Below are 26432 nucleotides of genomic sequence, written 5' to 3'. Positions count from 1 at the left end.
TCATAGCATGTACTAGTAAACTTTTACTCTCTCAGTCAGTGTTATTTACTTTCTCTTTGTGAGTTCCTTGATTAAACATATCTTATTTTGGTTTTACATATTTACTTACATAAAAGGTCATAAAAATTTGTGGAACAAGGTGAACTAAAACAAGGTTATGGAAAAACAATGAAAATATTTAGGCTAAAGCATTTTTTATTCTAAATAGCAACCAATAAAGTCATATACAGAAGACTGACCAGTAAATGAAAAAACAATGAACATTATGAAAAATCTTAATGAAAGTCAACAATTAAACTATGGAGAAATGTTCTTGCTATGCAAATGCAAGCTTGAAGTAGTATCTTTCAAAGTAAAAAAGGCTTACTTCAAAACGCTAACTTGTAACAACCATGATAATACCTCATATTTATAATTCAACTGGGAGGAATTGTCAAGTAAAATCTATTTTCACTTTTACAATTTAACAAAGTTCATTTTTTATATTAGAAATAACTGTACTTTTGAAGACCAAAATTAGTAAAGTTAAAAGGATACAAAATGTTAGTAGCTCTAACAGCTAAAAGTAAGATGTATAGGTATGTATGTATATTGTAAAATATCTTTTGCGGGGGTAAAGTATATGTAAAGTATCCAGTAACAGTGAAGCCTCATACAAACAGCATTATTTCATGTAAAAATAGCGGCAAAAGTGCATCTTACCCTTCTCCTCCCATTCTTGTTATCTTTAGGCGGAAATCCACAGAATTCAGACTGGGAGGCTTCCATTTCAAAATATCATCACATCGACCAGGTTTATATTTCTAAAATGAATTAAAATGACAATGGTTAATAAGCTAAAAAATTAAATATATTAATTACTTTCTATAGTATGCTTTGTACTTTTTTAAACTGAAGTATAGTTGATACACAATGTTATGTTAATGTCAGGTGTACAACATAAAAGTTTGACAATTTTACATGTTCTACATACACACTCCTCACCACAAAAAGTGCAATTACCATCTGTCACCACACAAAGTTACTACAATATTACTGACTATAGCCCCTATGCTGTACTTCTCATCACTGTGACTTATTTATTTTATAATTAGAAATTTGGGACTCTTAATTTAAGTGAAATTTTATTTTTATTTTAAGCAAAATTACTACTTCTTTTCTGAATTTAAGTTTTATCTTCAACTGATGAGCAAAGCTAGATACCTACCTGCTTGGTGATGGCCTTTCTCCTTTTTCTGCCAAAGCATGCAGACCCTTGTTTGTGAAAGTCCAGAAAAAGAATGAAACCTGTTATTCTCTCCAATCTTTCTGTGACTTAAAGGAAGTTTGATCATTTTTTAAAAATTGTTTTTTCTTGTTCAACTTTATTGTGGGATAATTCACAATGAATAAAATTAATAAGTGAAATTTTTTTTTAAGATTTCATTTATTTGAGAGAGAGAAAGTAGGAGCAGGGGGAGGGGCAGAGGAAGAGGGAGAAGCAGACTCCCGGCTGAGCAGTGAGCCTGACATGGGGCTCCATCCATCCCGGGACTCCGGGATCATGACCTGAGCTAAAGGTAGACGCTTACCCAACTGAGCCACCCAGGCACCCCTAATGAGTGAATTTTAACACATGGATACACTCATGTAACCACAACCAAAATCATGATATATAGTACTCAATCACCCCAAAAAGTTTCCTCCTGACATCTGCACTCAATTCCTTCCAACTCTCTGGCAACAGAGACTTTCTATCACTATAGTTGTACCTTTTCTAGAATTCATAAGAAATTCTTAACATAGGTTTTGCGATTTATCAGTGCTGGTGCATATATCAACACTTTGTTCCTTTTTATTACTGAACGGGATTCCATTTTATATATATACCACAAATTGTTTATGCATTTACAGGCTAAAGCATATTTGGGTTGTTCCCAGGTTTAGGTATCATGAATGATGTTGCTGTGAACATTTGTGTAGACACGTTTCTCTAACTTGGGAAAATAACTAGGAGTAGAATGGCTAGGTCACATGGTAAATATATATTTAACATTAAAAGAAACTGTCAAATTGTTTTAAAAAGTGGCTATAACATTTTCCATTCCCACCAGTAACATATGAGAGGTCAGTTTGCTCCATATCCACTCCAGGACTAGGTATTGCTGGTCGTTTTAATTCAAAAGTGTATCTTATAATTTTAATTTGCATTTCTCTAATGACAGAAGAGCTTTTTTCTTTTTTCTTTCATTTTTTATGTAAATTCAATTAGCCAACATATATCATTAGTTTTTGATGTAATGTTCAATGATTCATTAGTTGCGTATCATACCCAGTGTTCATCACATCATGTGCCTTCCTTGATGCCTATCACCCAGTTACCCCATCCTCCCACCCACCTCCCTATTCCCCAACCCTCAGTTTGTTTCCCAGAGTCAAGAGTCTCTCATGGTTTGTCTCCCTCTCAGACTTCTTCCCAGTTTTCCCTCCCTATCTCTATGGTCCTCTGCACTATTCCTTATATTCCACATATGAGTGAAACCATATGATAATCGTCTTTCTCTGCTTAACTTATTTCACTTAGCATAATACCCTCCAATTCCATCCACATCAATGTAAATGGTAGGTATTCATCCTTTCCAATGGCTGAGTAATATTCCATCGTATATATGAACCACATCTTCTTTATCCAGTCATCTGTTGAAGGACATCTCAACTCCTCCCACAGTTTGGCTATTGTGGACATTGCTGCAATGAACATTGGGGTACATGTGCTCCTTCTTTTCACTACAACTGTATATCTTTAGGGTAAATACCCAGTAGTGCAACTGCTGGGTCATAGGGTAGCTCTATTTTTAACTTCCTGAGGAACCTCCATAATGTTTTCCAGAGTGGCTGTATCAGCTTGCATTCCCATCAAAAGTGTAAGAGGGTTCCCCTTTCTCCACATGCTTGCCAACATTTGTTCTCCCCTGTCTTGTTAATTTCAGCCATTCTAACTGGTATAAGGTGGTATCTCATTGTGGTTTTCATTTGTATCTCCCTGATGGCAAGTGATACGGAGAATTTTTTCCTGTTGGCCATTTGTATGTCTTCTTCGGAGAAGTGTCTATTTACAGCTTCCGCCCATTTCTTAACTGGATTGTTTGTTTTTTGGGTATTGAATTTGATAAGTTCTTAATAGATCTTGAGTACCAGCCATTTATCTGTTATGTCATTTGCAAAAATCTTCTCCCATTCCATAGGTTGCCTTTTAGTTTTGCTGTTTCTTTTGCTGTGCAAAAGCTTTTTATCCTGATTAACTCCCAATAGTTCATTTTTGCTTTTGTTTCTCTTGCCTTTAGAGATGTATCTTGCAAGAAGTTGCTGCAGCCAAGGTCAAAGATGTTACTGCCTGTGCTCTCCTCTAGGATTTTGATGGATTCCAGTGTCATATTTAGGTCTTTCATCCATTATGAGTTTATCTTTGTCTATGGTGTAAGAGAATGGTCCAGTTTCATTCTTCTGCAGGTGGCTGTCCAATTTCCCAGCACCATTTATTGAAGAGACTATCTTTTCTCCATTGGATATTCTTTGCTGCTTTGTTGAAGATTAATTGATCACAGAGTTGAGGATCCATTTCTGGGCTCTCTGTTCCGTTCATCTATGTGTCTGTTTTTGTGCCAGTACCATGCTGTCTTGATGATTACAGTTTTGTAATACAGCTTTAAGTCAGGCACTGTGATGCCCCCAGCTTTGGTTTTCTTTTTCAACATTCCCCTGGCTATTCAGGGTCTTTTCTGGTTCCATACAAATTTTAGGATTGTTTGGTCCAGCTCCGTGAAAAATGTTGATGGTATTTTGATAGGGATTGCACTGAATGTATAGATTGTTCTAGGTAGCATAGCCATTTTAACAATGTTTATTCTCTGAATCCATGAGCAACGTTTTTCCATTTCTTTGTGTCTTCCTCCATTTCTTTCATGAGTGTTCTGTAGTTTCTAGAATACAGATCCTTTACCTCTTTGGTTAGGTTTATTCCTAGGTATCTTATGGTTTTTGGTACAATTGCAAATGGGATTGATTTCTTAATTTCTCTTTCTTCAGTCACATTGTTAGATTATGGAAATGCAAGTGATTTCTGTGCATTGATTCTGTATCTTGCCATGCTGCTGAATTGCTATATGAGTTCTAGCAATTTTGGGGTGGAGTCCTTTGGGTTTTCTTCATAGAGTATCACGTCATCTGCAAAGAGTGAGAGTTTGACATCTTTGTCGATTCAGATGCCTTTTATTTCCTTGTGTTGTCTGATTGCAGAGGCTAAAACTTCTAGTACTATGTTGAACAACAGAGGTGTGGACATCCCTGCTGTGTTTCTGACCTTAAGGGAAAAGCTCTCAGTTTTTCCCCATTGAGAATGATATTCACTGTGGGCTTTTCAAAGATGGCTTTTATGATATTGAGGTATGTTCCCTCTATCCCTATGTTTTGAAGAGTTTAATCAGGAAAGGATGCTGTACTTTGTAAAATACTTTTTCTGCATGTATTGAGAGGATCATATGGTTCTTTTCTTTTATTAATGTGCTCTAGCACAATGATTGATTTGTGAATGTTGAACTACCGTTGCAGCTCAGGAATAAATCCCACTTGGTCATGGTGAATAATCCTTTTAATGTACTGTTGGATCCTATTGGCTAGTAGTTTAGTGAGAATTTTTGCATCTATGTTCATCAAGGATATTGGTCTGTAATTCTCCTTTTTGGTGGCATCTTTGTGTGGTTTTGGGATCAAGGTAATGCTGGTCTCGTAGAAAGAGTTTGGAAGTCTTCCTTCCATTCCTATTTTTTGAAACAGCTTCAGAGGAATAGGTATTAACTGTTCTTTAAATGTTTGGCAGAATTCCCATGTGAAGGCATCTGGCCCTGGGCTCTTGGTTTTGGGGAGATTTTTGATTACTGCTTCAATGTCCTTACTGGTTATGGGTCTGCTCAGGTTTTCTGTTTCTTCCTAGTTCAGTTTTGGTAGTTTATACATCTGTAGGCATGCATCCATTTCTTCCAGATTGCCTAATTTGTCAGAATACAGTTGCTCATAATATGTTCTTATAATTGCTTGTATTTCTTCGGTGTTGGTTGTGATCTCTCCTTTTTCATTCATGATTTTATTAATTTGGGTCCTTTCTCTTTCCTTTTGGATAAGTCTGGCCAGAGGTTTATTAATCTTATTAATGCTTCCAAAGAACAAGCTCCTAGTTTCATTGATCTGTTCTACTGTTCTTTTTGTTTCTATTTCATTGATTTCTGCTCTAATCTTTATTATTTTTCTTCTCCTGCTTGGTTTAGGCTTTATTTGGTGTTCTTTCTCCAGGTCCTTTAGGTGTAAGGTTAGCTGTGTATTTGGGATTTTTCTAATTTTTTGAGAGAGGCTTTATTGTTATGTACTTCCCTCTTAGGATCGCCTTTGCTATATCCCAGAGGTTTGGAACTGATGCGTTTTCATTTTCATTAGTTTCCAAGAATTTTTTAAATTCTTCTTTAATTTCCTGGTTGACCTATGCATTCTTTAGTAGGATGCTCTTTAACCTCCAAGTGTTTGAGTTCCTTCCAAATTTCTTCTTGTGACTGAGTTCCAGTTTCAAAGTATGGTGGTCTGAAAATATATAGGGAATGATCCCAATCTTTTGGTGCCAGTTGAGACTGGCTTTGTGACCCAGGATGTGATCTATTCTGGAGAATGTTCCATGTGCACTAATGTGTATTCTGTTGCTTTTGGGTGGAATGTTTTGAATATATCTGTGAAGTCCATCTGGTCCGGAGTACCATTTAAACCCTTATTTCCTTGTTGATCTTCTGCTTAGATGATCTGTCCATTGCAGTGAGGGGGGGTGTTAAAGTCCCCTACTATTAATGTATTATTATCAATATGTTTCTTTACTTTGGTTATTAATTGGTTTATATAATTGGCTGCTCCCACATTGGGGGCATAGATATTTACAATTATTAGATCTTCTTGTTGGATAGATCCTTTAAGTATGATATAGTATCCCTCTATACCTCTTATTACAGTCTTTGGTTTAAAATCTAGTTTGTCCGATATGAGAATTGCTATCCCAGCTCTCTTTTAAGGTCCATTAGTGTGGTATGGTAAATGGTTCTCCAACCCCTCAGTTTCAGTCTGGAGGTGTCTTTAGGTCTAAAGTGAGTCTCTTGTAGACAGCACATGGATGGTTCTTGCTTTTTTATACAATCTGCTACCCTGTGGCTTTTGGTTGGAGCATTTAGCCCATTTACATTCAGAGTAACTATTAAAAGATATGAATTTAGTGCCATTGTATTGCCTATAAAGTCCCTGTTTCTGTAGATTGTCTCTCTTTCTTTCTGGTCTATGAAAGAAGATCTTAAAGATCTTTTAATGTGCTTATTTGCTATCTGTGTATCTTCTTTGGTGAAGTGTCTAATCAAAACTTTACCCTTGTTTTTACTGGGTTATCTTCTTTTATTGACTTATAAGAGTCATTTATATATTCTGAATAAATAACCTTGGTTGGATGTATATACTGCAAATATTTTCCACCAGTCTTTGTTTTGCCTTTTCATTTTCTTAATTTCTTTTGATGAGTAATTCTTTTTATTTTAATGAAACCAAAAATCAATTTTTCCAGCTTTACTGAGCTATGACTGAGAAAAAATTTAAGGTGTACAACATGATGTTTTGATATATGTATGAACTGTGAAATGATTACCACAATCAAGCTAACATATCCATCATCTCACATAATTTCATTTTTGTGGGTATGTGGCAAGAGCATCTTTCTACCACCTACTCTCTTACCAAATTTCAAGTATACATATTATTAACCATAGTCACCGTGGTCACATTAGGTCTTTAGAATTTATTCACCTCATGATGGAAAGTTTTTACCCTTTGATTAATATCTTCTCTTCTCCCCTACCCCCTGTCTCTAGTAACCACCGTCCTACTCTCTGTTATGATATGTTCAATTTTTCTTTTTAAAGATTCCATTTATATGTGAGATCATGTGATATTTGTCTAGCTTATTTTATTTAACATAAAGTACTTCAGCTTCGACCATATTGTCACAAATGGCAAGATTTCATTCTTTCCTTAAGACTGAATAACATTCTACTGTGTGTGTGTGTGTGTGTGTGTGTGTATATATAAGTATATATAAATAAATATATATATATAAATATATATATTTATCTATTCATCTGTTGATTGACACTTAGGTGGTTTCCATATTTTGGCTACTATGAATAATGCTGCAGTAAACATGAAAAGGCAGATATCTCCTCAAGATACTGATTTTACTTCTATTGGGTAAATATCCAGAAGTGGGGTTGCTTGAGCATATGGTAGTTCTATTTTTAATTTTTTGAAAAACCTCCATTCTGTTTTTCATAATAGCTGTATCAATTTACATCTCCATCAATGGTGTACAGGGGTTCCCTTTTCTCCACAACCTCACCAACATTTGTAATCTTCTGACTTTTTGATAATTGCCACCCTAACTGATGTAAGATGGTATCTCACTGTGGTTTTGATTTGCATTCCCCTGATTAGCATGATGTTGAACATCTTTTCTAAATCATCAGTTTTCAAGTTTTATAATTTGTGCTGCTTTTGGGGCCCTCTGTAAGGAATCTTTGCACATCCTAAGGTTGCTATAATTTTCTACTACGTTTTCTTAGAAAATTTTATCATTTTAGCTGTTATCTGGGGAGTATATGACCCATTTGAAGTTAATTTATTTCTACAATATGAAGTAAGGGACTAGGCACACTGTCAGATATCAAATCGATACAGCAGCATTTGTTGAAAAGATTGACTTTCCTCACTCAGTTGCCTTGGCACCTTTGTCAAAAATCAATTGTTTACAACTACAGCTATATGTCTATTCTCACCAATGTGTTGCACTGAATAATATGCCTTTCTTCCTGCTAATAGCACACTGTCTCGAATACTGTGGCTTTATAGTAAGTTTTGAAATCTGGTTGTGTAAGTCCTTAAACTCTGTTCTTCTTTTCCCAAACCCTCTTAGCTAAGGTTGCATTTATATTTCCACACAAATTTTAAAATTGGCTTGTCAATGTCTATGAAAAGTACATCTACTGGGATTTTAATTAGGATTGCACTGAATCAAAAGGTCAATTTGGGAAGACATGACATCTTAACACTGAATCTTCCAATTCATGAACACTGCAAATCTGTTTATTTAGGTCTTCCAAAATTTTCTCAGCAATGTTTTCTGGTTTTCAATATACAAATCTTAACACAACTTTCATTAAGTTCATTCCTCATAATTTAATATTTTTGGTGGTATTATCAATACAAAAAAATCAACTGTGTTTCTATACAACAGCAATGAAAACAATTCAAAAAGGAAAGCAATTCCATTTATAATAACATCTAAAAGAACAAAATTCCTAGGAATAAATTTAACCAAGCAAGTGAATAATCTGTATACTGAAAACTGCCAAACCTTACTGAAAAAGTTAAAGACCTAAAAGTTGGAAAACATCCAGTGTTCATAGATAGTGTGATACTGTCAAGATTTACAATAAGAAATATATATTTGGTCTTCATCCCGTTTCTGGTACAGAGCTCCTAAAACCCTTGGAATTCCCTAAGTGATGAGTACAGTAAAAGTCTTTTGTTATGTCAGTGAGGTGGATTTTGGAAAGCACTTAATGAAGGTTGAGGACTGGCTGCCAAAGCAGCCAACCATGTGATTAGAGAGTAGGACTTTTCAGTCCCTCCCCCTTGACTTCTGGGGAGGACTGAAGGGCTAGACGTTGGATCAATCACCAATGGCCACTGATTTAATCAATCATGCCTATGTAATGAAGGCTCCATTAAAAACAACAACAATAACAACAACAACAACAAAAGGAGAGGGTTCAAAGAGCTTCAACAACAACAACAACAAAAGGAGAGTGTTCAAAGAGCTTCCAGGTTGGTGACCATGTGAAGAGCTGGGGAGAGTACCAAGGCTGGAAAGGGCATGAAAACTCTGTGCCCCTTCCCCATTCCTTATCTATGGATGGATTCTATCTAGCAAATTAATCACACCTGAGGAGAGGGTCATGGAAACCTATGATTTACAGCCAGCTGGTCAGAAGTTCAGGTCCTGGGCTTGCCACTGGCATCTGAAGGGAGAGGGGGGAGGCAGCAATCTTGTAGGACTGGGTCTTAAACCTGTGGAATCTGACACTACCTCCAGGTGTCAGAATTGAGTTGAATTATAGGACACCCAGCTGGTATTGTAGAATTACTTGTTGATATGGGGAACCCATACACACACACACACACTGGAACTGGTCTCAGAGTACTAATTTAGGAAGACTTAATATTGCTAGGATGTCAGTACTACCCAAAGCAATCTATGGATCAATGTAATCCCTATCAAAATTCCAACAGCTTTTTGCATAGAAATAAAAAAGCTGACCCCTAAATTCATATGGAATTGCAAGAGACCCAGAAAAACCAAAACAGTCTTGAAAAGAGAACGACAAAGTTGGAGGATTCACCCGTCCCAATTTCATACCTTAGTACAAGGCTATTGTAAATCAAAACAGAGATATGGGCATAAAGGTAGACATAAACCAATGGAAAAGAACTGGGAGTACAGAAATAAACCTATATGTCAATAGCCAATTGATTTTTTTTTTTTTACAAGGATGCAGAGTCCATTCAATGGGGAGAGAATATTCTCTTCAACAAATGATGCTGGGATAGCTAGATTTCTACATGCAAAATAATGAAGTTGGGCTGCTATCTCCCACTATATAAAAAAACTAATTAAAAATGGACCAATGAGGGGTGCTTGGGTGGCTCAGTCGGTTAAGCATCTGACTCTTATTTTTGGCCCGTGTTATCATCTCGGAGTCGTGGGATCGAGCCCCCCCCAGATCAGGTTCCCTGCTCAGCAGTGGGTCTGCTTGAGGATTCTCTCCCTTTCCATCTACCCCTCCCCCTGCTGTCTCTCTCTCTTTCTCTCTAAAATAAATACATAATTTTTTTTAAAAAGATGGACCAATGACCTAAATATAAGAACTAAAACTATACAACTCTTAGAAGAAAACAGAAGGGTACATTTTTATAATCTTGGATTCTTAGGTATGACACCAAAAGCACAAGCAATAAAAGAAAAAAAAAGGTAGACTAAATTTCATCAAATTAAAAAACTTTTGTACATGACAAGACATTATCTAAAAAGTGAAAAGACAACCTATAGAATGGAGGAGAAAATGCAAATTATATATCTAATAAGGATTTAATACCCAAAATATATAAAGAACTCCTACAACTCAATAACAAAAGACAAACAACCTAATTAAAAAATTATCAGGGGCACCTGGGTGGCTCAGTCGTCAGGGTCCTGAGTATGAGCCCCACATCTGAATTGAATACACATTTCTACATAGAAGATATAAAATGTCCAATAAGCACACAACACAATGCTATCATTACCCATGAAAGAAATGTAAACAGAACCACAATGGGATACCACTTCATATCTACTAGGGTGACTTTCATTTTTTTTAAAAGGGGGGAGGGGAAAAAGCGTTGGAGAGGATATAGAGAAATTAAAACCCACATATATCACTGTAAGGAATAAAAAATGATGCAGCCACTACAGATAACAGTTTGACAGTTCCTCAAAAAGTTAAACACAGAACTACCCTATGATTCAGCAACCCTACTCAGGTACACAGCCAAAAAAAATTGGAAAGAGGGACTCAGATACTTATATATGTAAATGTTTGGTGCAGCATTATTCACAACAGTCAAAAAGTGGAACCCTAGTTCCATCACCATATGAATGAATAAACAAAATATGCATGTACATACAATGGATTATTCAGCCTTAAAAAGGAATGAAGTTCTCATACATGCTACAAAATGACTTAATCTCAAAAACACTACGCTAACTGAAATAAGCCAGACACAGAAGGACAAAAATTACATGACTCCATTTATATGAAATATCCAGAATAGGCAAATTTATAGTGATAGAAAGTAGATTAGAGATACCAGGAACTGGGGGGTGGAGGAAAGGTCAGCTATTGCTTAATGGTTACAGAATTTCTGTTTGGAGTGATGTAAAAGTTTTGGAAATAGTAGAAATGGTTGTACAACACTGTGCACGCAATTAAAGAGACTATAGGAAAAAAAGTCTCAAATGTATTCTGGGAACACAGTAAAAAGAGAAAATATTTTACTTGAGTGAATTAAGAACTGATTATAAAGGAATGATCTTTGTGAGCCTTGACAAATGGGTAATATTCACTTATTCAGATCTGAGCATGAGGTAAACATGAGTAAAAGACAGGAGCAGAAAAATATAGGATCTACTGAAGGAGAGGTAAGTATGTCCATTCAGCAAGGGCATCATAGGGAGTGGAGCCACATTATGAGAAAGATACTTATCGGGAAGGAAAAACTGCTAAGAGTTCTCTACTATTACTATTTCTCTTAAATATAAAAGTCAAATTGCATTCTAACACACTTTTATAAATCTGAGAAAAACTGCAAAACCCTTAGTCACAGGATTACTTATTTCAAACAGAGATCCACATGACAAATTTAGTATAACTTAAATTTTGCTTACAAACCATTGGCGTTGATAGAAAAGATATTTTATCTGTAGCAAATTTAAGAATACACGCTATTTCCCCCCAAGTCTTATGTTTAAACATGAATGAATATAAAATCAAAGATATAGTATTTCAGTGGAAATTTCATCTATTTATTTGCCGTGAAAGATTCATTTAGTTAACATATATCCTTCAGGATGATCACAAATAAATCTCTTTAAACTTACTGAATATCAATTTTTTAAATGCTAAAACTGCAAAATTTTCCAGTTTTCAATCCATTAATGAATAGAATCTGATAAAATTGAGTCTTTTTTCTAATAAAGCATACCTGACAGAAATGTCATAGGCCTTTTAGTGAGAGTGGTTCACTATGCTATTGAGGGGTAAAAAGAGTAAGGGAAGAAAGGAAAGTCAGCACCCCACCTCGACCCCATTCACGACCTCTGCCAAGGGAATGTCATCCTTAGAGACAAACCATCATTTACTTCTGTTCCCTATTTATTTGTGACTATGAGTTTGGGACCACTTAGAAACCAATACCAATCTAAGTTATTAAATATAGAAAAGTTTAATGATGTACAGTTTTAAAATATTTCATAACAGGTAGCTAATGACAAACTCTGAAAAGAATTTTAATCTATAATATTACTTGTATAATAAATATTAAATATCCTTCACATTTTTCTCTCTGGAAATCAAGACTCAATCTTGAATCTAATGAGAAAACAGCATGTACTAATTCTGTTTTTTCTCAGCAATAATTCAGAAACTTAAGTCATTCCTCATCTCATTGCACACCAGACCATTTATTAACTTGAAATACTAGACTTGATATTATTGGGAATTTCAAAGCACCTTTATGAAAATTAATGAAATTCATGATAATAAATTTTAGAAAATCATATTTTAAAATACGATAGTTCTCAATTACTGAATGTAAATTCTACAATGACATAGATTCCATGAGTAAAATGTATTTAAATACTTATTAGAATGTAAATTCTACTCTAGCAAAAATCATGTCTAATTATGTGCCTACAAAACACCTAGTAAAATGTTCAATAAATACTTGATAAATAAAAATAATGAAATGCAAAATTTTAAAATTTATTATAAAGTATTAGTCCGGTACATTTGACTATATTTTTTAAATAGACTAATTTAGATTATGAAATGATTTAGATTAGCAATATTTATGAGGGATGATGCATATCAATCACTACCAAAAAAATCCTTTTTTCATGATCCCCAAAATAATAAAGGCAAAGATACTATATAATACAGGGACTTTTAGCCTTTTAAAATTAGATATTTATGGGTGCCTAGGTGGCTCAGTCAGTTAAGCATCTGCCTTTGGCTCACGTCAGGATCCCACCAGGGTCCTGGGATCAAGTCCCCCATCGGTCTCCCTGCTCAGTGGGGAGTCTGCTTCTCCCTCTGCCCCTCTCCCCACTTGTTTTCTCTCTCCTTCTCTCTCTCTCTCTCCCCCTTGCAAAAATAAAATCGTTTAAAAAATTTATAAAATTAAATATTTATGAGTTATCAAACTTAAAATACTGAATCTTGCTGAACTATAAACATGGATACAAAAACATCCTTTCAAGCTACAATTTTCAGGGTTAATTAGGGAGGAATGCACTTTAATTTCATTAAATTCACCAGCATGTATCCAGATAAAAATAATTATCAAAGCTATATTTAACTGATACATATAATACTTAGCTCTACAGAAATAAATCTGGTTTTACCAGGTAAGATGTTAAGTAAAAAATTGGGGATAGATTATGTCTGAAAGCAATCACTAATAACCTGAGTTATCCATTATCCTCTTAAGGAAAAAATGTAATTAACGCAAATTCAGACAACAGAGTAAGATGCTTGAGAAAGTATTTACCAAATGGTAACAGAATCTGGCTTAGAGATAAAAGATGGCCATGTACCATAGAGAAGTCTCTAAAACTTAGAAAATCAAATGGAGGCATAAGTGATATATTTGTTGGATAAAGCAGTGGTTCTCAATAGGGGTGATTTTACCCACTCCCCAGTCCCCCCCACCCCCCACTCCCCGGATATAAGGCAATGCCTGCATTTTTGGTTGTCACACTAAGGAGGGGGAGGGAGTAATGCTGCCATCTAGTGGGTAGAAACCAGAGATGTTGCTAAACTTAAAACCTACATGGCAGCTGCCGACAGCAAAGAATCATCCAGCCCAAAATGTCAATGGTACCAAAGCTGAGAAACTCTAATGTACAAGAAGCCAATAGTAATAATAGCAAAGGGGACAATATATTTAGTTCCTTTTTACCTCTACTAACTTCATGATTTTAAGCAAATTCAAAGTAGGGCATTCTTTATTTCCCTTGTAAAAATGCAGTAATAGTATTTTGCTTGCCTTAAACATGGTATCTAAATCAGAGCTATCTCATACTTTGTAGCCCTATGCTCGTCGATGATTGCCACTAGTAAAATGTGAGCAGTTATGTTACCATATTCCATCTACGCCCTACACTGAAACCTGAGACAGAATGCCTTCTTCACAAGGATCACACCCGGAAGCTAAGAAAGATCCCTGGCCTTACCATAATATTAGTTTTATTTTATTTTTCTAGCATTTCATTTAAAGGAAAACGGAAGAAATCCTAATTGGTAATGGTACTGGATAAAAGAATAAAACAACTCCAGACTTAGTGGCTTGGTTAGATCCTTTGTCCATATTTCACAGAGAAGCAAATAGCAAATATCTATAGTGTAAAATCAAGACATATAAATACGCTGTATGGAAGAAAAGTCATTCATTCAACACTAAGTACCTAGTATGTGCCCAGTACCATACTAGCTGGAGAAGATACAAACACTAACAAAACAGTGAGCTCAACTACAGTGAGGCTTTTAATCTAATCTGCAAGAGATGACAGGGGTGCTTAAAAAAAAACATAAAGGGGGCGCCTGGGTGGCACAGCGGTTAAGCGCCTGCCTTCGGCTCAGGGCGTGATCCCGGCGTTACGGGATCGAGCCCCACATCAGGCTCCTTCACTATGAGCCTGCTTCTTCCTCTCCCACTCCCCCTGCTGTGTTCCCTCTCTCGCTGGCTGTCTCTGTTAAATAAATAAATAAATAAATCTTTAAAAAAAAAAAAAAAAACATAAAGAAGAGTTGCTAAGGAAGTACAACAAAGACATCAAAATCAGAGGGATGGGGTAAAGGAAGTTTTCCTGAATAAGAAAAATGCATAAACTGAATTTTGAAAAACAATCAGTTTACAAGAAAACTCTAAGCACTGGGACCAGGAACATATCCGAATTGAGAAGTTAGTTCAAGTTTTCTGAGACTAAGTTGGCTCACTACTCTATGCTGTTCTTGTTGACGTAAAGTGGGGGGAAGAACTATTCTCTCAATAAAACTATGTCAAGGCAATCATTTGGTATTCCACTTCTGGAAAGTCACAAACTTGGTAGAGACAGTAGGGAGAGGTATCATGGAAAGACTCAAGGGAAGAAAATGGAGACTTCCCAGTTCGCAAAACCTTGCTGACATTTCTTATTTACTTATAAAGTTTTATTGCTACTTATGGAAATTGAAGTTGTAATTTGAGAGTAAAATTATAAGTGAATTGATATAGTTTCTTGGTTTATTCAGGTTGGAAAAATTACTCAAAAACACATTCAGATAACTATTTCAATTGTATTATTCACAAGTCTAATTAATTTCTTCTTGCTGTTGTTTTAACATAAAATAACCTGTGGCTTACATTTCTAATGAAACAACTTCTGAAAAAACTATAATTATACAGAAACTTCTGCAACTTCAGCTTTGGTTTCTATATCTAGGCAGTTCCATAGAACTACAGTGACTTTAAAATTTATCCAGTAAGGAAACTGGGATAAAGACAGGTTAGCGGTGCCTGGGTGGCTGAGTTGGTTAAGCGTCTGCCTCCGGCTCAGGTCATGATCCCAGAGTCCTGGGATCGAGCCGGCATCAGGCTCCCTGCTCAGCAGAGAACCTACTTCTCCCTCTCCCTCTGCTGCTCAACCTGCTTGTGCGCGTGCACGCACTCACTCTCTCTGTCAAATAAATAAATAAAATCTTTAAAAAAAAAGATTAAATGAAAATAGTATCAAGATCAGTTAACAGACTGGTATTATAAGAATACCAGAAAAATGAGGGGCCCTGAAAACATGCAGTAAACTCCCCTTTTTAAAGATAAACAAATTGATAACCAGAATGGTTATAGCTTATCCAAAAAAATTCCCAAATCACAGCAATACAAAAATCTTCATGCCATTAACAAAATAAAATGCATCATTTGTCCAAAAGCAAATGATTAAAGGTTGAAAAGGTTGGATTAAATGATATCATGAGATGAGATTATAAAACTGTTCCAAAGGAAACCAATTTTAAGTCAGTGGTTTTCTAATTACTCTAGTTTTATAGGGAGGGATGAGTGGGAAGAGAAAGCAACTGGCAAGTGGCCTGGAGAGCAGAAAAAGAAAGCTCAGCACCTCAACTTCTTCAGAACCTAAAGCACTTAGCTCATCTCTACTAATGGTGAAAGCCTACTAAGCCAACTATCTACACCCATCTTTAATATAAGCCCAATCTCCCAATGCACCCTGACCCTACTCTCTGGGCCCATCAAAGTACCTCCCCTACTCCATCAGTCTACACTGTTTTCACCTTATCCACTGTAATGTAATGCGCTGCTATGTCAATTTTCTCCATAGAATGCAAGTGCTTTGAGGGCAGGCACCTTGCCTTTATCCATTTTTGTTATTTCCAGAACTCGGCAATGTATATGACATATAGTAAGCACCCAACTATTAGATGAAGGAATGAGCTAATACATTTCACAACTCCAGATTAATTCCCACTTAATATCTAAGATTACTGTTAAATGATTTTAAAAAAATGCATTAACTTTTAGAGCTAGCAGACTCTCACAGTTTCTCCTCTTCTCTGGTAGACACAGTCTAAACCAAAGCAGTCTACTACTGATAGTTGACCAAACTCTAGATACAAGTAACACCTGCAGCTTAGTTACTCTATACATTAACTACATTAGCCTCCTTTTTACTCATTTATACTATATATCTTACTAAAACGATTTTCTATGCTCCTAGCATTGGTATGAAGAATGGATATGACTGACAGTGCTCTCAGCTGGAGGGCAGATAATTTAGTTAAAGAAGGCACTGCGAGTAATTCTGCCCTCCTGTCAATATTTCAGTTTAAGAGAACAACTCAATTTCTTTGTAAATCAGTTATTTAATAAATCTGGCTTTAAAACAACTCCAAGAGTTCTAATTATCTCAGGAAGCAAAGAAGTTCTCAAAAACTTCATAACAAAAATAATTTTATAATTTCATGTTACATTACTCAACATGGAAACACACACACACACACACACACACACACACACACACACCCCTTGAATGACAGAAAGCAAGGAACAGAAAGAAAACACATACATAGATACAGGTATCACACAACAGGGCATGGCAGACAGGGAGTGGAAAAAAAAGTGAATATATAATACTATATAGGCTTATTCTGCTTCATTAAAAACCATCAGAGAAACACTAACGTTAAATATTTATCAGAGATTTTAAAAAATCATGTCTATTAAACAGTCATTTGGGGTAAATTTCAACATCAGAATCAATTTGGAATACATATTCTTCAAATATCTATTGTCTGCCTTTTTTTACTGTTACTGCATATGACCCACTCTTCTAAAGCTCCAAATACACCTACAATAGAAATTACTTCCAAATCTTCATCTGTAGTCCAGATAAGTGTTTGCTTGGGGCACACGGGGCGGGGGGGTGGGGGGTGAGGGGGTGCTATCCTGTGCACTGTAGAAGATTTAGCAGCATCCCTGGCCTCTGCTCACTGATATCAGCACCAACATTCACCCCCTCTCAGTTGTGATCATCAAAAATGTCTCCATTGTCCAATGTCATCTGGCAAATAAAATGGCCCCAGTTGAGAACCACTGGTCCAGAGTATGCATTCACACTTTTTTCTCCAACAAATATCTATTGATCAACTAGCAAGTCTGTGTCAACCTCTGTGCTAGAGGCCAGAGAGATGAAGGTAATGGAGGGGGGGGCGTTCAGACAAATAAGCAATTACAATAGATTGTGAGCTTTATGAAATGTGCGGTTCAGAACGGTGACGGCATGTAATAGAGACTATAACATATAATCAAAAAGATCAAGAGAAGTTTCCCAAAGGAAGTGAAATTTAAACAAAGAGTTATAGGGAGAAAGAATGAGTATAAACTGAAACAAGAGAAAGTACAGTGAATCTCAGGAACTGAGACATTCAGAACGTATACATAAAACACAGCACCTAATAGCCATCCTCTAAGAACCTACTACGTTATAGATACTAAAAATATAACTGTGAATGCAACAAATATGGTCTCTGCTTTCATGGTATTTATAGTCGAGTTAAGGAAATACAAATTCTTAAAAAAACTAAAAATCACAATATGATGTTAAATTACTTAGAGCCAACAAGAACACTGTGGTAGCAGGGCAGAGTCACACTCTCCTAGTCAGACCTGGCTTCCCCAAGCAAGCAACACCTAATTTGACATTCAAAGGATGAATAGGAGTAATACAGGAAAGAAGAAAACAATTTGAAACAGAAAAAATAGCTTGTATAAACATGTACTCATTACAGAATATTTCAGTTTGCAGCTTTTACAAAATGAATTGGTCTACCAGTAGAAAGAGCCACTAAAGTTATCACTGAACTTCAACAACAAAAAGAAAATTTCTTTTTCATTCTAATTTGACAGAATGTGCACTTTCAAATATTTCCTTCTAAAACTCTGAATTGCCACAAGCATAAGGGATAGATGTCAAAAATAAGCCCCATTTTTGTGCTGATCCCAATATGTCCCCAGATGCTAAAATTAGAGAGCACTAACAAAATACACATTTAAAAATATGGAGGGACAAATTCTGAAAAGCAACATGCAAAATAATATGCTACCTTCCTTGAAAAGTAGGGTGGGAATAAGAATGTATTAACATATTTGTAATTGCTTATAAATGTATAAAAAACTACGAAAAGTTAAGTTAAAAACTAACAATAATCGATAACTGAGGGAGGGATGACATGTGAGAGCAAGACTTTCTTCCATGTATTTGTTTTTACTACACATTAGAATTTTTGTATTATCTAGTCAAAAATTAAAAATATACCATCAGATACAATTTTTTAAAAACTCGACGATTAATGTTTCAACACTAAACATAAGTTATCAAGAAAGAACTACCCTTAATTCACTGTTTAATATTTATCATTTATATGAAAACTGATTTTATACTTTATATATTTACCCTATTGGAATTCACTGATTCGTTCACTTTTGTGAAGTCCTTATTTATTTCCCCTTGCTCTGCTACCAACATATCATCATTAGCAGTGTCTTTTGGTAGTACAATAACATCATATATCTATATCCAACTGAGACTGATTACAAATTATTCATCTTTAGCTGTTTATTTTGTCAACAAAATTCAAAGGAAATGCAATATTTTATTTATTTAAGAAAACTAGAAAAATGATATTCTTCTTCCTTATACAAAGCAAGCTAAGAATATTTCACTATGTTCTAAAAGTTGAACAAGGAAAAAAATTTAAAATAAGGTGTATTTTCTTTCTTGGCACTTCACTATTACAATTCTTTGGAAATTATTATATTTTTCAATAAAAAAATAACACATTTGGGGAAAAGATAGAATGACACTTTTCCAGTCTGCCAGGAAACAGAGCCCTTCTTCAAATGAAGACCTATCAAAATATGCAAGCAAATGTCATGGCAACAGAAGCTCTCACCATGGTAACATCATCCCTGCTTCAGAGGAAAACCACTCTAATTCGTCATGTACTTCAAGACAAGGCATTAGACTAATTCCAATTTTCATTTTACAATCTATCCATAACATTCAATATATCTGGCAGTAGTAAAGATTTAATAAAAACATTAATATTTCACAAGAAAGCAATATTAAAATCAAAGCTGACTCGATTTACATGCAAACTGATTAATGCCAGGGATATAAAATCAAGCTGACCCACCTTAGAGAAAATCAAGCTCATGATGAAGACACAAAAAACAATGACATCACAACTGCTTAAGAGTAAATACTCTCGACTCAATACAGAAACAATTATATGTGTAATATTCACAGGATAGCTGGTAGATAAAGCAAGAAAAGCCTTTTTAAAAAATAAAACAAAGAATATAATTTCAAGATTTTTATTATTACTCTTTTGTAATTCATCATATAGAATTCTGTTTTATTTCAGTGATGGATTATTAATGGCACAAAAATTCTTACTTAGAAATACGGGTCTCCGGATGACAAAAGTAAAATCTAATATTTTTTAAAAGATTAGAAATTAATCAGTTATTACCACAAATAAAATTTTACTATGCTACCTACATCATTAAAATCCACTTATAAAAGCCAGTAAACAAGTGTTATCAACTTTGTAAATTAAATTTAAAAATCTAGTAGCTGTGAAGTAAAAGATCCACTGCCTATAGCATATTAAAATGCCAATGGTCATTTTAAAACATTCATTTTTAGATGACAAACCACAAAAGATTAGCAATTCAAACTGTCAATAAAATCATAAAACCAAAAACCTTGTATGTAAGAATCTAGTAAAACCTAACTGGTTTATGGTAGAGACTAACAACCAGATGATCACTTCAGTTTGATCAGAGTTTGAACCTTAAACCTTAATTATACATAGGTTTATATTAACAGTTAATTTTTTCTTTGAATACCCATTTTTCTCAAAATATTTAAATATTTTGTCAAATACAGCTTACATTTAAAATTTTTAAAAACACTGTGAACAAAGTAATATAAGTAAGTCACCTATAAATAAAAATTTTTGCATCAACAGCAAAGCACATTGGGGAAACCAAAAGGCAGCATATGATAAAGAAGACAGTAAACTGCCTTCAAATCTAATTTTGGTCTTCAACTTGAAAGCAAGGGGAAATCACTAGAGATAAAGGAATAAGATTATTCTGGATGCAGTATGAAGAAAAGACTGGAGGAAGACGAAGTGAACATTGCAGGACCAGTTAGGATGCCACTGCAGCAAATCAGGCAAGAGGCAATGAATGGTAAGTCAGATTAGAGCTGTGGGAGAGGTTACCAAGAGAAAAGGGAATAATTTATGAGATATTTGGGTGATAAAGCAGGAAGATAGAGCAAGACTTGGACATGGATCAAAGATGACATCTAGATTTCTCATTTAAATAAGTGGAGTAAGAAATGCTGGGAAAGGAAAGGTTTTTACAGTTTGTATGTTCATTTGTTTGGGGAGTAGAAATGGAGTCTTTGGTGTTTCTGAGAAATTTAAAAAGCAGTATATGAAGGTAGGCAATTAGATAAACAAATATGAAGCTTAAACAGAAATCAAAAGTTTGACTTCTAAGAGATAACTAAAGCCATGGATGTGGATGAGATTTCTAGGGAGAGAGTAGGGCATGAGAAAGAATGAAGGTCCAGGACATTAAACCTTGAGAAAGTTCAAACTTCAATCATTAGTAGAAGACGAAGAGCTTGAATGAGATGGAGAAGAAATGCTATAAGCCGAGAAGGAATTAGGACAATGTGGTATAGAGCCATGAAAGAGAGTATTTTAAAAAACAGTGCATAGCAGTGCAGAGTACCAAAAATGACTGAGTAAAAAAACGGACTGAAAAATTATCTTGATTTTGCAATGAAGAAAGATCATTGGTGACTTTTCAAAAAAGCAACTGATTCAAACAATATTTACTTAGGTAAAGCCCTTTTAAAAATACAATCTTATCTAAAGCTACAATAATATGTAAAAGAAATAAATCAGAGCTGTGGCGATGTAAACACAACACTTACCTAGTAACCTATCCCTCCATGTGGTCCTGAGGCAGTTCACAAAAACCTACAACTTTGGAAATTAGTGTTTTGAAACCATTGGGCTAATCTTGGAAGTATCTTTTCAGCTCTGATTTTCTATAATTCTATAAATGAGATTTACTTTGTTTAAATTGAGGCTTTCATAATAATTAATGATTGCTCTGTGCTTTAGTAATATCAGATACTGCTGCATTTCTTTTTAATCACAAAAAAAAATGCTCTAAGTTTTACTTTCCTGAACATACCATTAATTAACTTTGCTTCTCCTTTTTCCTATAAAAATAATGAACTATGTGAAACACAGACCATTAAATGAAAATGTAAGCAAACTTTCTTCTATGCCAGTGTTTGGTTTTGCCCTCATTAGACTCACCACCTTTATATAGTATCTTTATCACTATTCTTCAGTTTCTCGCCAAAATTCAAATATTTTCTCTTTTTTCTTCTTTTTAGCAGGAGTAATATGTTCTACCTTTTATTCAACTCCAATTCAATTAATGTAATGGAGCAGAATTAACTTCTTGCTAAGTTTTAAGTAATTAGCACCAAACAAACGTAGGCCAAAGAGTTTTTTCATAAGTAGATGTACCAGGAATCCTCTTCATCCTTCACCATTTATTTACCTTCGGAATATTTCTGTGGTATCAGAGAATGGATTACAGGTTAAAAACCAAGCTTTGTCTACCCCGACCAGGACTGCCTCTCCACTTTATGCAGGCTCCCTCAGACTGCTACAACAGTCACTCAATCAGTTCCTTTCTTCATTTATTTGAATTGTTGGGTCAAGGGAGCCAAGGGATGCATACCACATTGTGAGAAGTCTGGAAGATTTTCTGATAAACATAGTGAATTAAACAAGTGCATTTATATCCTCTTTGATTTGAAACCTCACTAAAGCAGGGTTACAGAAAAGAGGTAACAACAGAAAAGGAAACACAGGAGAGAAGACAACAGTAGAAAACAACATGTCAATACATTTTTGAAAGACAGAAAGGAGATGAAGTTAATAGAGCACAGAGCACAGAAATCTGAATACTAAGTGCTTGGAGAGGAGGGTATCAATGAAAGCAATTCAAGCTGCAGCCACGGTTCCGCAGAACAGATCAGATCAGATAACATAGGGAACAGATAACCAAGAAGGTTGCCAAGGGGGAAAAAGCTGAGGCATGGTACTGAAAACAAGGACAATGGTTGAAAATCTTTATAAAGAACATTTAAACCTCTAGGTTCCCTCCTCAACCCCAGGCAAAAGGCAGGAGATACCCTTATCCTGTGGAAAAACTGAAGAAAGAAAGTTCTAGTATGGAAGATTCAAGCGTAACAAAGGAGGGATACCGAGGCCTGGAGAATTCAGTAAAGCTTACCTACTGAACAGTGGACCCTTGCCCCATTATCTTCTCTATTCCAAGAATGCTAACAGCCAGGCAAATGCAACCAAGGGAGAGCCTGGAGGCTTGGTCTTTGAAGAGGCTTAAGAATTCCAGAGAAAAGAACTATAGAGTCTACCATTTGGATAACTTCCAATTTAAAACTTAAGGGTGAAACATGTACACATATTTTAACATGATAAGAAAAATACCATAAGGTATACCATGTTATTACAGTAAATAGCACATGAATTTGCTCTAAGTGTCCATCACTTACCCTGCCTGCACGCAGTTATTAAAGCTGAGTTCATGGAAGGTTTTAGATTTCCCCAGAAGGACAATTTAGAAATATTGGCAAATTTTACATTAAAAATTAGTTCTTAGTCTGATTAAGGTTCCTAAATTCTCATTCAGAACTTGCTTTCAATAGAAAGCCTAACAAAGGAAGGTAATTTACAAGTCACACAAGGACGGGATCAGAGATTACACTGGGTACTGTATTAGGCTCTATGGTTATTAGTCAAAAATACCACATCGAGCTAGGTAACTGGGGAAGGTTGAAAAATGGCCCCCAAAGATAATCGGGAAAATTCATCCAAATAGTACAGTATTAACACCATGAAGAGAAAATGGTATTGCTTGTCCTATAAGTAGTCCTAAAATTAGATACAATAAAAATGAATCAGGGATACTAAGTTATAGTAAATATACAGCCTTTAAATAGTGTAAAATCAGGCCCACACTTAGTTGGTCGAAATAAATAGACTTTCTCTTTATAAACTGAGAGAATAAATAAAAACTGGAATGGAACTAAATTTCTCATTGTGTGATGCAAGGTCACGTAATGCTCTGTCTCTGGACCAACTAAAATCACATCTCCCCCCACTGGAAGCTACACCTGTCTGTAATCAACTCCATTCTTACCTCTTTATACAGAAAATTTAGAGCTGCTGAAAAGGAAAATTAACGTCTTTCCTTTGGATATGCAACAGCAATCAGAAAAAGGCCATTTTACTTGGTGAAGAAAAGGAACTTGATGACAACATGTGAGCACAGTGGTTTCAATCCCAAAGAATTAGGTGAAAGAAAAAACTTAATATTCTTTCTTTGAAAGCAATAAAGAAATCATAAAAGTTATGAAATATTAGAAAAATAGATCTTAAATTCTACAGAATATCATGCATACAATGTTTGATAATGTCATTCAAGTTCACCCACTTTATATAAACCTTTATTTTCATTTTTTAAAAGAGGTAGAAAAGTCACAAATCTCTGTGTAGAAACCAAGTGTAGTCTCACCTGTGACTTTGGTAAATCAAAAATTTGAAAATGGAATACAGAGTACCCCTCCTCTGGTGGTCGCCCAAACTAAGGACTCAGTAAATAAGAACAGAAAAATCAGAACGAAATTGCAAAATTAAAATCACTTAAAAAACCCAACACTACAAAGTTGCATATAATGAAATTTTGTATGTGAGCAAGAAAACTGCTCTCCTGAATGGATTCATGGTAAATTGGAGCCTATTCTGGATGGCAGCGTTAATATATTTTATACTCAGAATATCCTTTCAAAGATTTGACACAAAAACAACAGAAATGCAAAAAGAAAAACAAACAAACAAAAAGAACCCCACCATAGAATTAAATAGAATGGGTAGACAGGTGACTAAGTACCACATCCTTCTTACAGCCAGATGCCAATCTATCAATTAACAGTGAAGTCCCACTAAAGGGCACACTACAAACACTGTGAAAGGTATGTATTTGTGGTAAAAATTAAGACAGAGTTGACAAAGTGTACTTTAAAGAAATAACAAACTAGATAAAAATGTTCATGAGAAATTACACTTAGAAATGAAACACATCAAGAAATAGACTAAAATCAGGGGCGCCTGGGTGGCGCAGCGGTTAAGCGCCTGCCTTCGGCTCAGGGCGTGATCCCGGCGTTCTGGAATCGAGCCCCACATCAGGCTCTTCAGCTATGAGCCTGCTTCTTCCTCTCCCGCTCCCCCTGCTTGTGTTCCCTCTCTCGCTGGCTGTCTCTATCTCTGTCAAATAAATAAATAAAATCTTTAAAAAAAAAAAAAGAAATAGACTAAAATCATCAAAATTTCATTGAAAATGAAAAGAATTAACCAAAGATTAATAACTAGTACAGTATAGTGCTGTGTCATCAATTAAACTTTTACAAAAATAAGTAGTTATGTAATATTTTTTATAGCAAAATGAGTCTTTCTAGATATATGCTAACCTAAGGATTGGAAAGGCTAAATTAATAAGAAACTGACAATTGCCACTGATGAATAAAATGTGAACCCTTCAAAGCCATTCCATATACTATGTAATCTTAATAATGTAGCATGCAAAAGTGAAAATTCTATTGAAATGATGGCAGGAGAAAAAACTGATAGAAATACAGTCATATAATAATGATAGTGATAAACTTCATAACAACTCTATTTCATTTATTGCAACAAATTTCGTTTTAAGAGATATACTGTTTTCAAGAAAGTAATATAAGAGTTTATTCTCTCTCTTATTAAAAATTCTTTACCCAATATATTTTCCCCAATACTGGAAGGAAGAAGGAATTCTTAAGTGTTAATTTATATTCACATACATTGATCATCATATGATCATTACAGAACTTCAGAGCTAAACTATTATAGCTTGTACATTTTACAGATGAAGAACTGGAGAACCAAAGAGATATTAATATTAAGTGCCTTATCTTAACCAGAGACCAATTCTAACCCACTAGGAAGTCTCTGAGAAGAATATGCAAGTAGCAAAACTCATATTACTGTTTCATGAAGAATAAGTGTTTGCATTTGGCATTCTGCAAGGAAACAAGTGAGAATTTAAAGAAAGTCACTGAAAAATTTCTTAAAAGAAAAAAGATCGAACATAAATTAGATTATACATATGCATGTACAACAAGAAAAATAGAAGAGCTATAAATTTTAAAAATGTTTGCTTGTATTTCTGTTGTCTGATTCCTGAGGCTAGGACTTCCAAGTACTATACTAAATAACATTGGTGAGAGTGGACATCCTTGCCTTGCTCCTGACCTTAGAGGAAAAGCTCTCAATTTTTCCCCAGTGAGGATATAGAGCTGTAGGTTTTTCATATATAGCCTTTGTTATGTTGAGGTATTTTCCCTCTATCCCTACGTTGTTGAGGGTTTATGTCATGCATAGATGTTATATTTTGTCAAATGCTTTTTCTTCATCTACTGAGAGTATCATATGGTTCTTATCCTTTTTTTTTCATTAATGCGGTATATCACAGTGACGGATTTACAACTGCACCAAAAACCGTTAAGATATCTATGAATAAACCTAACCAAAGAGGTAAAAGACCTGTACTCTGAAAACTAAGAAGAACACTTATGAAAGAAACTGAAGAGGACACAAAGAAATGGGAAAACATTCCATGCTCATGGATTGGAAAAACAAACATTGTTAAAATGTCTATAATGCAAGCCCTATCAAAATACCACTAGCGTTTTCCACAGAGCTAGAACAAACAATCCAAAGATTTGT

The 26432-nt window shown here is 35.0% G+C and overlaps 1 protein-coding gene across 3 annotated transcripts in view; it reads right to left on the bottom strand.

Moving 5' to 3' along the window:
* The window catches only part of RNGTT (RNA guanylyltransferase and 5'-phosphatase), a 316627-nt gene that overhangs the window by 124718 nt on the left and 165477 nt on the right, over nt 1–26432 (bottom strand). For all 3 annotated transcript variants that reach the window (XM_057311201.1, XM_026511830.4, XM_057311200.1), the window contains one exon: nt 703–803. In XM_057311201.1, coding sequence (XP_057167184.1) covers nt 703–803 — 101 coding nt within the window. The remainder of the gene's footprint in view (nt 1–702; nt 804–26432) is intronic.

Source organism: Ursus arctos, unplaced genomic scaffold (assembly GCF_023065955.2).
Source record: "Ursus arctos isolate Adak ecotype North America unplaced genomic scaffold, UrsArc2.0 scaffold_13, whole genome shotgun sequence".
Lineage (NCBI taxonomy): Eukaryota > Metazoa > Chordata > Mammalia > Carnivora > Ursidae > Ursus > Ursus arctos.
The sequence above is the reverse complement of the archived record's forward strand: the minus strand, read 5'-3'. Positions and strand labels throughout refer to the sequence as shown.